Source organism: Schistocerca americana, chromosome X (assembly GCF_021461395.2).
Source record: "Schistocerca americana isolate TAMUIC-IGC-003095 chromosome X, iqSchAmer2.1, whole genome shotgun sequence".
Classification (NCBI taxonomy): Eukaryota; Metazoa; Arthropoda; class Insecta; order Orthoptera; family Acrididae; genus Schistocerca; species Schistocerca americana.
The window spans coordinates 759,622,830-759,638,021 of NC_060130.1; the positions used below are offsets into that span (position 1 = coordinate 759,622,830).

Consider the following 15,192-nt stretch of genomic DNA (forward strand, 5'->3'; position numbering starts at 1 on the left):
ACTTTCTTTGGTGCTTCAGTGTATATCTGGACTTGAAATTAACTTGGAACAGAGTATATATGTAAAGAGCTATCCTGCATTATTTATCTGTTGAGTAAACTATGCTAGTTTCTTCCTAAAAAACTATTTGCTTTCGCTGTCATCTATGATATGGCATTCTTGTGTGGGGGTAGTTCTTCTGGGAGAAGACCATTAGGTGCATGTCTGGAATTTTCTTACCTAAAATATCTAGCAGTTCTTATTTCAAATAGTTAAATACACTGACCATTCCACCTCTCTTCATATACAGTTGCCTGATGTATATGAAAGATAACTACAACAAGTATAGCTTATGGCAGCCAGTACATCAACATCATATTCATCACACATCAAAGACAGATATGCCTGCAACCATGAGCATCAACAGAAATTTATTATGGTGGTAGGAGAGCGGGGGGGGGGGGGGGGGGGGGTAAAGGTGGGGGCCATGACTCAAATCACCGTTTTTTATATAAATGAGATGGTCAGTTTCGAGATCTGTCATGCCACAACAAACAAATTTTATAGGTGAAACACCCCAGAGAACTTATTGCTATCCACACAATACTTGTTATAGTGTGAGAAATGTGTAGTGATAATAAAAACTTTGTATTGTAGATTCCAGGGAAGGGGAGGCTCAGTCCCCACCCCTACATCCCACCTGTGGATGCCTAGGCCTACAACCAGTTTTAAGAAAATGCAGTGAAATTATGAATACCTAGGTAGAAAACTTTTCAGTTTATTTGCTTTATAGGCACATTAGGTCTTACCAAACGTCTTCAAAAGTGAAATACAAAAGTAGCTGAAAGAAAGGGTTTTTCACATACTCCAAGAATTTGAAAACTCTGTGAAAGATTATCTACATTACTAATTAATTTGTAAGACTGATTGCACTTTCATTAAAGAAACTGTATGTGTGTTCTTGTGTAGTGTTGTTTTACTTATATATATGAATTTTTATGTGATTGTATGTGATTTAGTATATAGTACATGTTACTATACAATAAGTAACCATGTTTTCTTTAACATGTCACCCCTCAATGTAAAAGCTATTTTAAAATTACTAATTACAACATCAATTATATGTAAATGCTTAAAGATGCATGAATAAATAAATAAATAAAACTGATTCATGAAGCATGGAAGGTACTTATCACTTGTGAAAACTAAATTTAACATTCATATTGAGATAATTGCAAGTACTTTACAAGATAACTATGTGGGAAATACATATATCAAGATTCAAGTAAAAACTGCGTGAAACAGCTTTGACAGGCAATGACTAATCAACCCATTAAACTTTCTAATAAACTGACAAATTTCCTACAAACATCGAAACACTTTATAATATACTTACATTAAATAAGTTACACTGTCACAAAAAAATCATAAAATCATAAAATTTGTTTCTTAAGTGATTTATAGCAATAAGAACATATTGTTATAGTTTCAGTCCAAAAGAATCAGATTACTCTATGGTGATAGAAAACTGAACATGGTATACAAACATAGCACTGAATAAAGGAGGTATTGAACAGCAGACAGGTGGATAGAAAAACTTGGTTAGCACTTAATCTTGCATATAAAATCCATTGTTGGGCCATATTTGTAAAAATGATATTGTATACACTGAGGTGACAAAAGTCATGGTATAGTGAAATGTGCACATACAAATGGTGGTAGTATTGCATACACAAGGTATAAAAGGCCTGTGCATTGGCAGAGCTGCCATTTGCACTCAGGTGATTTATGTGAAAAGGTTCCCAATGTAATTATGACCGCATGATGTGAATTAAAAAATATTGAATGCAGACAAATTGGAGCAAGATGCATGGGACAGTCCATTTCAGAAATCATTGGGGTATTCTGAGATCCACAGTGTCAAGAGTGTGCTCAGGATATTAAATTTCAGGCAATATCTGCAGTGGCTCATGGCCTTCAGTTAATGACTGAGCAGTGGCATCTGTGTAGACTTGTCAGTGCTAACATAGAAGCAACACCACATGAAATCAATGTGGAACATAAGATGAATGTATCCGTCAGGGCAGTGTGGCGAAATTCGACATAAATGGGCTATGGCAGCAGATGACCAATGTGAGTGCTTTTTCTAACAGCACAACATCACCTGCAGCAGCTCTCTTGGGCTCATGACAATATTGGTTGGGCCCTAGATGACTGATAAACTATGGTCCTGTCAGATGAGTCCCTATTTCAGTTGGTAAGAACTGATGGCAGGGTCTGGGTGTGATGCAGACCCCACAAAGCCATGGACCAAAGTTGTAAACATGGCACTGAGCAAGCTGGTGGTGGCTCCATAATGGTGTGGGCTGTATTTACACGGAATGGACTGGGTCCTCTGGTCCAACTGAACCAATCATTGACTGAAAATGATTACATTTGGTGACTTTGAGAATATTTGCAGCCATTCACGGACATCGTGTTCCCACACAATGATGGAATTTTTATGGATGACAATGCATCATGTCACCAGGACACAATTGTCCAGATTGGATTGAAGAAAATTCTGGACAATCTGAGTGAATGATTCAACCACCCAGATCACCTGACATGAATCCCATTGAACACTTATGGAACATAATCAAGAGGTCAGTTAGTGCACAAAATACTGCAGCAGCAACATTTTTGGAATTATGGACAGCTATAGAGGCAGCATGGCTCAATATTTCTGCAGGAGATTTCCAACGACTTGTTGGGTCCATTTCATGTTGAGTTGCTGCAACTACACTGGACAAAAGTAGGTCCAACACAATACTAAGAGGTATGCCATGACTTTTGTCTTCTCACTGCATCGAGGTTTTGCAAATCTACACAAGAAATTGTACAATATTATATCCATATGTGTGTGTGTGTGTGTGTGTGTGTGTGTGTGTGTGTGTGTGTGTGCACATGCCTATCTGCTGATCGACAAATATTTAGTAAAAAATGATCTGTTTGCATATAGACTTTTACAATCATGTTATTAGCATACAAAATTAATAGAATCACTATTTTTCAAAATATGCTTGTGCAGAAAATCCCACCTGTCTATTAGTTTTAGTCTTCAATCTAGAGATTAGTGATCCTGATAACTTGAGCGTGTCATGAGGCTGGTTGTTCACTTGTAATATTTAATATATGTTCAGTCAGTATATTGTCTAGTGAATGTGTAGAGCATGTAATAAGTGTTTTGTAAGGAACACATGTACTTTTTGGGTAACATAGGTCAGTTTAACTCTTTATTATTGTATGTGTGTTACAGGTAGCATAAATAGGTATGGACTTGAAAAGTAAGTTATATATGTTGTCCCATGCTAAGACCATTGTGCAACAACAGTGGTACATTGTCAGTGGAGAGTACATGTTGAAAGTATCCTGCAGGCACAGCTTTGCTGTGGTAAAGATAATAAGTGCATCACAGTGTGTGAGAAAAATGGCACAGCAACTGGAAGTATATTACAAAGTTGAACTATGGAGGACAGCATGATTCTTGTGGGTAACACCTCTAAATTGCACAGACTCACAATGAAATTATGGTGGTATATGGGCCAAATGCAATGTTGTATCCAGCCATAGTGAAGTGGTGCCAAAAATTTGACTAAGTCCACACAGATCTGGGTAACACATGTTGAAAAGGAAAGCCATCAACATCAAGTACAGGTAATAATATCCAGGAAATTGAGCAACTGATTTGTAGCAATTGCAGAGTGAGTATCATGGACATTGCTCAGCACATGTGCATCTCAACAAGCAGTGTTCATCCCATCATCTGGAATCATCTGCAGTATCAGAAATTGTGCTCATGTTCGGGTCTGCAATCATTACCTCTTGTACACAAAGGTGCAAGGTGTATGGTACCTTCTTTGAGCCCTACAAAGACTTCCTAAGCCATATCATTATGGGCAATCAGACATAGGTCCATCACTTGACACCAGCAACTGAGAGAGTGGCTGTGGAATGGAGACATACCTACTCACCTCTTAGGAAGAAATGTTGTACCATCAGCTGGGGGGTCATGGCCACTGTTTCCTTCAACTGTGATGGAGGTATGTACACTGAGTTTATGGCAAAGTGCATAACTATTAATGCCAATTTGTTCTATGCAGCAATGATATTACTGCATAATGCTGTAAAGAAAACAATGCATGGAATGTTAAGCAAAGGCATTATTTTCCCATGTTACAATGCATCACCCCACACAGTGTGCACATCACTAGCTTTGCTTGAACATTTTAATGCAAGAAGTTTGGAAGCATGTGCCATACAGTCAAAGTCTTGCACCACATATGTGGCATCTGTGGCTAGCACCTTACGACCCAGTTACAAGCCACAAAACAGAGTGGTCTTGATTGCCACCCTGTCAAGGTGCCTGCAACACTGTGTCAGCTCATCCTGCTTGCGACACCTACTGCAGTATCTGGGGGCACCACATCTGCCATATACTCTGCTGCTATTGCTGGCACTGGCTTGCCTCTGTAAGCCATGTGATACTAGCACAACTTCCCAGTATTTCTCCAGTGGATGGTCTTATAGGCTGCTGTCCAGCAGCTCACCAGTCAGTGTGAGTTCCAGCCTTGACCTTAACATCTTGAAATCAACACTTGACATTAGAAGCTCGGCAAGTCTATTCATCAGAAAGCAGCACATGTCACCCAGAACCTAAGAGAGTGGAAATGGTTAGAGCAGCATATATGGACTTTGCCTATGGTGATGTTTCCCTACTGTGACAGGCTGTGTACCAAGCTAGTAGCTTCAAGAACTGTTACTATGGTAGATCAACTACCATCGGATCATAACGATCTTTGCAGTTGCATCCATTCAGAGGCTGTTTCAGTTGCTATCCTGAACCATTTGTTAAGTACTTATGTATTCTCTGTGTTAGTTATAAAGTTATATTGTTCTCAGCTACCTGGACATCTGTCTCTTCTAGCAGCACACATCACCCACAAAAAGGTACTAAAATTTCCATCTTTTTGGCAAGCTGAAAGACATCTCAGGGAAAAGAGTGTCTTGAATGATGATGCTCTCTGAGTGGTTCTTGAATGGCTCAGAGACCAAGGAGCACCTTTATATTTTTCAGGAACTGAACAGTTGGTAGAACATTCTGACCCATGTTTGCAGAGATTTTGTAACTATGTTTAAAATTAGTGTAATGTATCTATGTGACTTTGAAATGTAGTGAAATATTCAATAAAAGTTACTTGGCTTGCTATTATAATGTGTAGCTTACTTTTTGAAGTCCCTTCGTATATTTCAATAAGGTTAAAGTTTTGTTCGTTGAGAAATAATTTTATACTACAAATGCATTCTTAAATACATGTAAGTATTCAGTCCCCTAACTTTACTATATCTGTGCAAATATTTTACAAATAACATGTTACACTTAACACTGTTTACCACAAATCTCATTTATATAATATTAGGCAAATCAGTTCAAGAAATATGCAATAGACTGATTGATCTAGAGATGCATTTCCCATGAAATACATTTGTTCTTTTATGCTGTAGATATAAATATAAAACATAAAAACGTTTGAAGCTAATAATAAGTTGCAATCTATAAGTATGCCAACCAGGTACTTGTTTGGTATACATGTGAGCTAGGCATAAAACTAAAATAACATTCTAATAAATAATACCTATGTAAAATCATGTTTCGTAAATTCTCATCACATCACATCATGTCATCAATCATGTCCAATATCACGATGCGCATGTCTTGTGCAAGAATGATTTAGTGATGAATAAATAAAGAATGTTTTGTGAACTACACTTACCACTGCATTTACCCATGGAACATACATTCCCAAAAGAAAAAGAGCAAATAATGCTCCAGAAAAGAATCCTGATAGAGACACTGCAACCTGTAGAGAATAATTAAACAACAAACATCATGCATGTTTCTACAAATCTCAGTAGGTTTTAACAGTTGTGAAAATGAGAGAAAATATGATTTGTGAATCATATGATAGTTCTTAATTTCATAAACACGGACAAAAAATTTCAAATCTTATTTAAACAAAAAGAAGATATTTTACACTTCCTCCTCATGTTTTGATCTTCTTACATCATATCTATCTGTGAAAAACTGTAAGCTCTTGTCTATTTCACATATTTTACTGGTAAAGACATTCTAAAATACACATATTGCAGTTAAAAAAAATATTCTCAAGAAATTCTTGCATTTTTCAAGTTAGTTCACTGGAGGTACAGCTGTTGGTGTATTTTTGAACCTAACATTTCAGCTATTACCATGTCAGAATATTAATTAATAAAGAAAATTTGATCTCAGTGATTCAGTTGGGTAAGTTCTGACAATGAGAAAAAGCTGATTTCCAGAAAACATCTTCAGCTTAATGCGTAACAATATTCGCAATACACAATATGTTTAAGAAAGGTGTTTTTTTTTAAAAGGTAGTGCCAGTGACAATACATACCTAAGTTTTGTAGATATGTAACATTTACAGAAATGATAAATTAGCCAGAGACTGTATTGGTAAACATGAACAAAACAAATTTTTATTCCTAACTTAAGACTGGCCTTCCATATGTCATTCAATTACAGCGCATCAAAGAAAATTAATCTGAATTGTTTAAAGGAATGAAATACTTACTGGCACAAGACCACCCATGTATGGTACAGCAAACACTAAAGCAAATGAAAGTAGTCCAAACAATAAGGCAAGCAGTTTTACTGTTAATGCTGCCCTGGACTGATTCAATTTCTTCTTAAAATTTGAGCCATCCATCTCTGCAAACCATATAGCAGCAAGGGAATTCAGGCCAGTTGAGACAGTACTATAAAAAAAAGATGTAGATTCATGTCAAATTCCTCCATATAAATGCAATTCTGTTGAAGGCCCGTAGTACATAAAAACAATCTAAGAGCACTAAATTTTTTGAATTAAGATCTATTACATTAGGTTTTCTCATGCCCAGAACATAAGGCAGGAAAATTAACAAATTTACATAATGCCAGGACTGAAATTTAGTCTGCAGAACTACTGTTAAGCAGATTTCTATCTCATAAGTATCCATTCCGGAATATCATGTACCAGATGGTGTAACACGTTTCATGCAGAGTGCACTGTATTTCAGAGATATCACTGTATTATAAAAGCAGCATAAGCTCTACATGACAATGTTATGTGAAACAACCATAAACAAAGGATGAAATTAGTTATCACCTTGTTATGCAACCAGAAAGAGATTTAATACATCACTTGTATAAAAGATAAGCAAATTAGGATTTAATTTGAATACAGAGGCTTGTGGTAATTTTGTATCTGAGAAAAGAACTTTATTCTTCAAATAGAAGATGTTCTGACTAGCAAACAGGGACTTCGGTAGAAATATGACTTAACTATGAACAAGGACTGTGTGGTAAAGTTTCGCTGGTTGGTTTTTCTACTTCATGGTGGTCTGTCCTTTTACAACTTTGTGTTTGGCAAATAACATTTAATCTACATGTAAATACTTATTTTCTGTCCTTGGTTTTCTGAGATTCACGATATTTGAGAAATTTATTGCAGAGACAGTTGTCGAGAAAAGAAGTATATCATTCTTTCATTTTGTAAACAGTATTTGTTTTCAAATATGAAACAGATTTTGTTGTGTGGTAAGAGAAAAGAAGGTGAAGGAAATATAATTTCTTCAGCACATATTCCAACCCAATATGTAAATCAAATACACCCAATTCCTCCTTGAAATTACAAGCCTGATTCCAATTCAACAGATGCAAGTGGGAACCTATATAGAACTTCTGTATCCAACAACATAAATAGACAAACTGTATAGTGAGGGTTCAAACAGTTTCACTGTAGCAATATCACCTTCAGAATGATAGTGGACATGCATCAGTAGTCACAACTTCATCTGAACCTATCCATATCCACCATGTGAAAATTATTGTTAAATATGGGGACACTTTTTATTCAACCATATGTTATGGTTTCTGTTTGTTTCATTCACAGATGCAATTTTGGAAAATAAAATGCCTTTAGATATATGTGTAGGTTTTTATTAGTCTAATATTTATCTTCATGATGTCTATGGTATCAAGGTGCAGGTGGCCAACAATACTCACAATTTTCTTCCTTTAAACAATAATGCATTGTGAGTAGCTGTAGAGCATAACTGTTAGGTGACTGCCCAAAACATAGTTGGGGTAATGAGTATACATTATTCCACAATTTTCAAGTACTTACAAGAATTGACACAATGTGTGAGGCTTTGTCTCTCAGTGAACTAGTCTCTAATTTTCTGTAGCAAAAATGTACTAATTTACAACAGAGGAGGGCATATGATGAAATAGGTGTATTACAGTGTTTATAAAATTCAAACCTTACTAATGGTGCATTGTTGTCATTATTATGTTCACCAGCTCTCCTACCAGTTTGCTATACTTTTTAAGAATGTGTACCTGTATGTGGAGGAAATACATTGACAGAAAAAAACCACAACACTAAACAATAATTAATGTGGAGTAATCAAATTTTGGGAATACATTTGCTTAGATAACATGTTTAAGTGGTTAACATTGCAAGATTACAGGTTAATGTAAGTGCAAGATAAGCCATTACAAATGTAAAATGCTGGCACATTAATAACCAGTGTAACCACCAGAATGTTGAATGCAAGCATGCAAGCATACATGCTTTATGTTGTTCAGGTGCTGGATGTCAGTTTGGGGGATGGAATTCCATTCCTGTTGCAGTTCATTGGTCAATACAGGGTTGATAAATGCTGGTTGTGGATGTCAATGGTGTTGTCATGCGATGATGCCCCATATGTGATTCATTGGAAACAGATCTGGTGACTGAGCAGGCCAAGGCAACATGTTGACACTCTATAGAGCATGTTGGGTTGCAACAGTGGTATATGGGTGAGCGTCGAATCACCAGATTTACATACAGATTTGCAGTTAGAGTGCATGGGATAACCACGAGAGTGCTACTGCTGTCATAGAAAATTGCACTCAATAACATAAATCTAATGTACATACTGTGTGTTAGGATGCAGACAGGTTGGCTGCAGGCCCTCAACTAGCCTCCTCCTAATTAATACATGGCCATCACTGGCACCAAGGCAGAAGCAACTATCATTAGAAAACACAACAGATCTCCACCCTGTCCTCCAATGAGCCCATTATTGACATCACTTGAGTCACAAATGGTGGTGGTTTGAGGTCAATGGAATCCAGCTCAGAGCTGCCTTTGAAGTAACTGATTTGTAACAGTTTGTTTTTGTCACTGTGGTGCCAACTGTGGCTCAAATTGCTGCTGTATATGCAGTAAAGTGCGCCAGAACCATTTGGCAAACACAATAGTCTTCCCTTTCAGTAGTGCCACATGGCCATCTGGAGCCCAGTCTTTGTGCAACCTTACAGTACCCCGACCACCATTGTCAGCAATCATGTGCAGTGGCTACATTCTTGCCAAGTCTTTCTGCAATATTGCAGAAGGAACATCCAACTTCTCATAGCCCTGTTACATGACCTTGTTCAAACTCAGTGAGGCACTGATAATGGCACCTTTGTTGCCTTAAAAGCATTCTTGATTAACATCAACTAACCACATGCAATCCACAAGATAACTAATGGTAATGACAGTAACAGTGTGTATTTAAAGCAAACCTCATTTGCATCCTCATAGTGGCGCTAATAGTACCATTCTTATGTGACTGGTGTGAAATCTGAATAGACATCAATTTCCAGATGTAGAAATACATCTACTAACTTTTGTTCATGTCGCAAAAATCCTTCTTGATGTTGTGATTTTACTTTCAGTCAGTGTAATTTTATCAGTGGAGTGATTTTCAAAACACCTTTAACTTTTGATTGTTCTAGATGATTGAAGATCTGGAGAAATGGATTTAACTGACTAGTATCTGATTCAGAAAATTTCTAGAACCAGTTGTTGCTGATTCTTGCTGATAGAATGTCTTCTCTTTAGTTGTAATATTGCGCAGATTTTCACTAGTGAATCTTAATTTTATTTGCCACAACATAATCTAAACTGCTCAAAAGAGTATTTGCATTATCTAAATATTTGCAAATTTGTGCAAGCTGATTCATCAGGAGTGCAGAATGAAAGAATAAGCCTTATGAAACTAAAATATAATTTAAATGTACATGAAAACAAAATAATAACCCAAATAAAGGCAGTCTGTTCAAGAGTGGACATTTTTGCTCATCCCAGAAAGCAAAATGTGCTGTGGTGTAGTATCTAATATCACACTACTGTAGCACATGCACTGTAATATTCTTTAAGTGCCCTTAGTATGAAGTTCACTAGATGACTGCCCCATTCTTTGACAATGACCATAATAAGTTCATTCAGTGTGTGAGCAGGGTTACTGCAATGACACACTGCAAATTTCAACAGGCCCCAAGCATGCTCAGTAGCTCAACTGGTACTGAGACCATTCTGTTTCACTGATTACTGCCTTCTGGAGAAAAGTGATTACAAGTAGGATATGATTGATCATGAATTATTATCATGGAATGAAGGACCCATCACTGTAGGGTTAGACTATAGGTTGGAGGATCCCTGTTATTGCAATGGAAAGCACTCAAGTTACCACTGATAACAATGAGAAGTGTTCAATGCCCATACTCAATACAGGCATAAAGTATCATTGCTGTACCTCCACTTTGAACCTGTGGGACTGAATGCCTGAGGGATCTGGTAACCTCTGGACACTGACCTGTGAGGGGCATCATACGTCAGACAAATCCTACACACACTGGCAAAGAGAGCCTAATGCCACTGATCCAGGTTTCATTCCACATATTCCTTGCCCACCTCCTTCAAGCACCATTGTTTTGAGGAGCTTGTACGGTTGTTTGTGGTGGATTGACCAAATTTCTCATGTCTGGATAATTGTGTACTGACTGGGCTGACAGCTCTCCCAGTTACCTACAAAAAGGCAGCATTCAGTTATAATTTGTCCTGCGAGAATGGATATCTATGAGCAATAATTTGTAGGTAGTAACCACCAGCTGGTGCTGTTGGCAGCAGGCAACTACCATGAGGCACATAATCTACACTCCTGGAAATGGAAAAAAGAACACATTGACACCGGTGTGTCAGACCCACCATACTTGCTCCGGACACTGCGAGAGGGCTGTACAAGCAATGATCACACGCACGGCACAGCGGGCACACCAGGAACCGCGGTGTTGGCCGTCGAATGGCGCTAGCTGCGCAGCATTTGTGCACCGCCGCCGTCAGTGTCAGCCAGTTTGCCGTGGCATACGGAGCTCCATCGCAGTCTTTAACACTGGTAGCATGCCGCGACAGCGTGGACGTGAACCGTACGTGCAGTTGACGGACTTTGAGCGAGGGCGTATAGTGGGCATGCGGGAGGCCGGGTGGACGTACCGCCGAATTGCTCAACACGTGGGGCGTGAGGTCTCCACAGTACATCGATGTTGTCGCCAGTGGTCGGCGGTAGGTGCACGTGCCCGTCGACCTGGGACCGGACCGCAGTGACGCACGGATGCACGCCAAGACTGTAGGATCCTACGCAGTGCCGTAGGGGACCGCACCGCCACTTCCCAGCAAATTAGGGACACTGTTGCTCCTGGGGTATCGGCGAGGACCATTCGCAACCGTCTCCATGAAGCTGGGCTACGGTCCCGCACACCGTTAGGCCGTCTTCCCCTCACGCCCCAACATCGTGCAGCCCGCCTCCAGTGGTGTCGCGACAGGCGTGAATGGAGGGACGAATGGAGACGTGTCGTCTTCAGCGATGAGAGTCGCTTCTGCCTTGGTGCCAATGATGGTCGTATGCGTGTTTGGCGCCGTGCAGGTGAGCGCCACAATCAGGACTGCATACGACCGAGGCACACTGGGCCAACACCCGGCATCATGGTGTGGGGAGCGATCTCCTACACTGGCCTTACACCACTGGTGATCGTCGAGGGGACACTGAATAGTGCACGGTACATCCAAACCGTCATCGAACCCATCGTTCTACCATTCCTAGACCGGCAAGGGAACTTGCTGTTCCAACAGGACAATGCACGTCCGCATGTATCCCGTGCCACCCAACGTGCTCTAGAAGGTGTAAGTCAACTACCCTGGCCAGCAAGATCTCCGGATCTGTCCCCCATTGAGCATGTTTGGGACTGGATGAAGCGTCGTCTCACGCGGTCTGCACGTCCAGCACGAACGCTGGTCCAACTGAGGCGCCAGGTGGAAATGGCATGGCAAGCCGTTCCACAGGACTACATCCAGCATCTCTACGATCGTCTCCATGGGAGAATAGCAGCCTGCATTGCTGCGAAAGGTGGATATACACTGTACTAGTGCCGACATTGTGTGTGTGTGTCCGCCGCTCGTGGTCTCGCGGTAGCGTTCTCGCTTCCCGAGCCCGGGGTCCCGGGTTCGATTCCCGGCGGGGTCAGGGATTTTCACCTGCCTCGAGATGACTGGGTGTTTGTGTTGTCCTCATCATTTCATCATCATCCAGGAAAGTGGCGAAATTGGACTGAGCAAAGATTGGATAATTGTACGGGCGCTGATAACCACGCAGTTGAGCGCCCCACAAACCAAACATCATCATCATCACCGACATTGTGCATGCTCTGTTGCCTGTGTCTATGTGCCTGTGGTTCTGTCAGTGTGATCATGTGATGTATCTGACCCCAGGAATGTGTCAATAAAGTTTCCCCTTCCCGGGACAATGAATTCACGGTGTTCTTATTTCAATTTCCAGGAGTGTATATTTTATCTTTCAAGACAGCAGATGTATATTTGAATGTCATTACTGTGGTTTGTGCCAATTTGGAGGGCACCTCTCCACACTGAAAACTGTTATTGCCATCAAGTGACAAGGAGTCCATGGTCTAAACTTGAAATTAATTTTTGAGACATTTTGACAGAGATAACAGCATACACACCTGCATTGTCCCACTCTTGACTGGAGACATAGTATGCCCTACTGAAATGCATCAAGAATGCAGGTTTATTTTTATCTCTGTTTGACTGTACGCAGCAAGTTTCTGCAATCAAAAGAGTACTGAGAAGAGTTTTTCAATTAACATGCAGCAGAAAACTGTAAATTCCTTCTGTGTGGCATGTTTTATTATTGTTGTAACCTATTTGTCCTTTTTCATCAATTCTGTACAAGTAACAATAAGATACAGTGTGACACCTCTAATTAGTGGTAAAAGTAATTAGAGTGATATATGCTTAGCAAAGAATATTTATCACAAGTAGTGTACTGAAACATTAGATTTTTCAGTGGTATATAAAGATTCCACGAACTACTATATGAAGAAAGACACCATATCATTTTTTATTATCACTTGCCTTTTGATCTTGTTGCTTAACTCTTGTCTTGCACTTGTGGCTCTGTATGCAGTTTGATGTGTAAAGGCTTGCTGCCTATTCATGTAAGTTGAATTAACGTTAAATAATAATTATCAGTGCTGAATTTTAAAAATTTGTTTTTGCTGTGAAACAGAAACCTTTTCCTCTCCTTGGTATGGTTTTTATGGGTGGAAGCTTGTGTGGTATTTTATTTTAATTCCCAAAAGCAACTTAAAATTAGTTTTCTTTCATTTCTAGTGCTATAAATTCTAAACAACCTGCATTTTAAAGTTATTTACAAAGTCTGATTTTCAGTTAACACAGCGCAGTTACCTTTGATTGTTGAAAATTTATCTTCACATAAAACCACACTAGCGTAAGCTTGCATTAGCTTTGGCTTGAGCCTGACAAAATGATATTTCAGAATGAAAAGAATTTTCAATTTATTTTGAGTCATAAAGGAAAATACTAATCATCCATAGCAGAGATAACTTTTTGTAGCAGTAAAATATATCTGTGATCTCAGAATAGTAATTCCTAACATCATGATATTTTCACTTTACTTTAAGTATATAAATCTGAAGTGCAATTTCCAATATTAAATGTAGGAAGAGAAGTTCATGATGCTAAAAGGTATTTATTCTTGCTTTCCCAATAATAGTTTAGGGAAATATTTTCTCTATTTCCCATTGTATAATCAGGCAGGGTCTACTTTAATGGGACAAGTAGAGTTTGTGACAGCAATTTTCAAGGCCCCTCATTAGGTTATTTGTTGTACTTAGCCACTTAAAGACATTTTCAATGTGTGTATCCCATCTAAGATCATCCTGAGGAACATTTGAAGAAATTTTGTGATCTTTACCAATTAAATAGTTTATGGTTCCACCATATGAGAATGTTCTGGTTATTTCTATTGATTGAAGTGTGAAAATTCAACACTGCAGATAAGTTTTGATTCATTATCAGTTTATATTTGTTAAATCAGTTCCAGGTACTGCTTTGAGCTTCTGTTATAGCTCCTAGAATGTTTCAATATTCTTATCAACGATGAAGCCACTAGTATCATCTGCAAACTGACAATTTTTTGACAGTTTTTGTTTGATATTAAGCCATTTATTTGGTTTCTGGATAAGGTCGTATCACTTTTGTTTTGATATTCTGATTGCTATGGGTTTATTTATCAATTGTCATTTCTTATTTGTAGTTCACTGTTGTTATTTGAATTTACATGTTGTAATTTTGTCATTTGGAGATAGCATGTGGAGCTGTGGATGCTAGAAAATGGAGTGAAAATTTGAGAAATCAAAATATTTCTGATATATTCTTCTGTTTGAGTTCAATAGAAGGGTGACAGTAGTGGAGGCAGCCAGAAACATTTGTGCCATATATGGAGATAATTCCACTGGCTAGAGCATGGCAAGCACATGGTTTTCTCATTTTAAAGAGGATTTTTTTGGTGTCACTGAGGAAGACTTTTGGGCTTTAATGAAGATAATTTAAATGCATTAATCCACAATGATCCATGTCAGTATACTTGGGAACTGGCAAATGTGATGAACTGTGATCAGTGCACCATCATGCAGCATTTGCATTTGATGGGGAAGGCTCAGAAGTTAGGAGTATGGGTACCACATGCTCTAAGCCAAATCACAAAAATCAGTGGGTGGCCATATGTGGATCTCTGCTTGTTTGTCATCAATGGGATTGTGAACAACAAAACCAACCCTTTCTATCTGGTATCATTACCCATGATGAGAAATAGTGTCTCTACACTAACATAAGGAAAAGAAAGCAATGGTTGAGCCCAAACAAAGCAGCAGTTCCCCGTACAAAGACCTGTGCACATCCACAAAACTTA

General features: G+C 38.8%; 1 protein-coding gene across 3 annotated transcripts in view; it reads right to left on the reverse strand.

Moving 5' to 3' along the window:
• LOC124555441 (sodium-coupled monocarboxylate transporter 1-like) overlaps window positions 1-15,192 on the reverse strand; it is a 370,650-nt gene that overhangs the window by 4,467 nt on the left and 350,991 nt on the right. For all 3 annotated transcript variants that reach the window (XM_047129349.1, XM_047129351.1, XM_047129350.1), the window contains exons 11-12: window positions 6,630-6,813; window positions 5,793-5,879 (exon numbers count right to left, since the gene is read on the reverse strand). In XM_047129349.1, coding sequence (XP_046985305.1) covers window positions 5,793-5,879; window positions 6,630-6,813 — 271 coding nt within the window. The remainder of the gene's footprint in view (window positions 1-5,792; window positions 5,880-6,629; window positions 6,814-15,192) is intronic.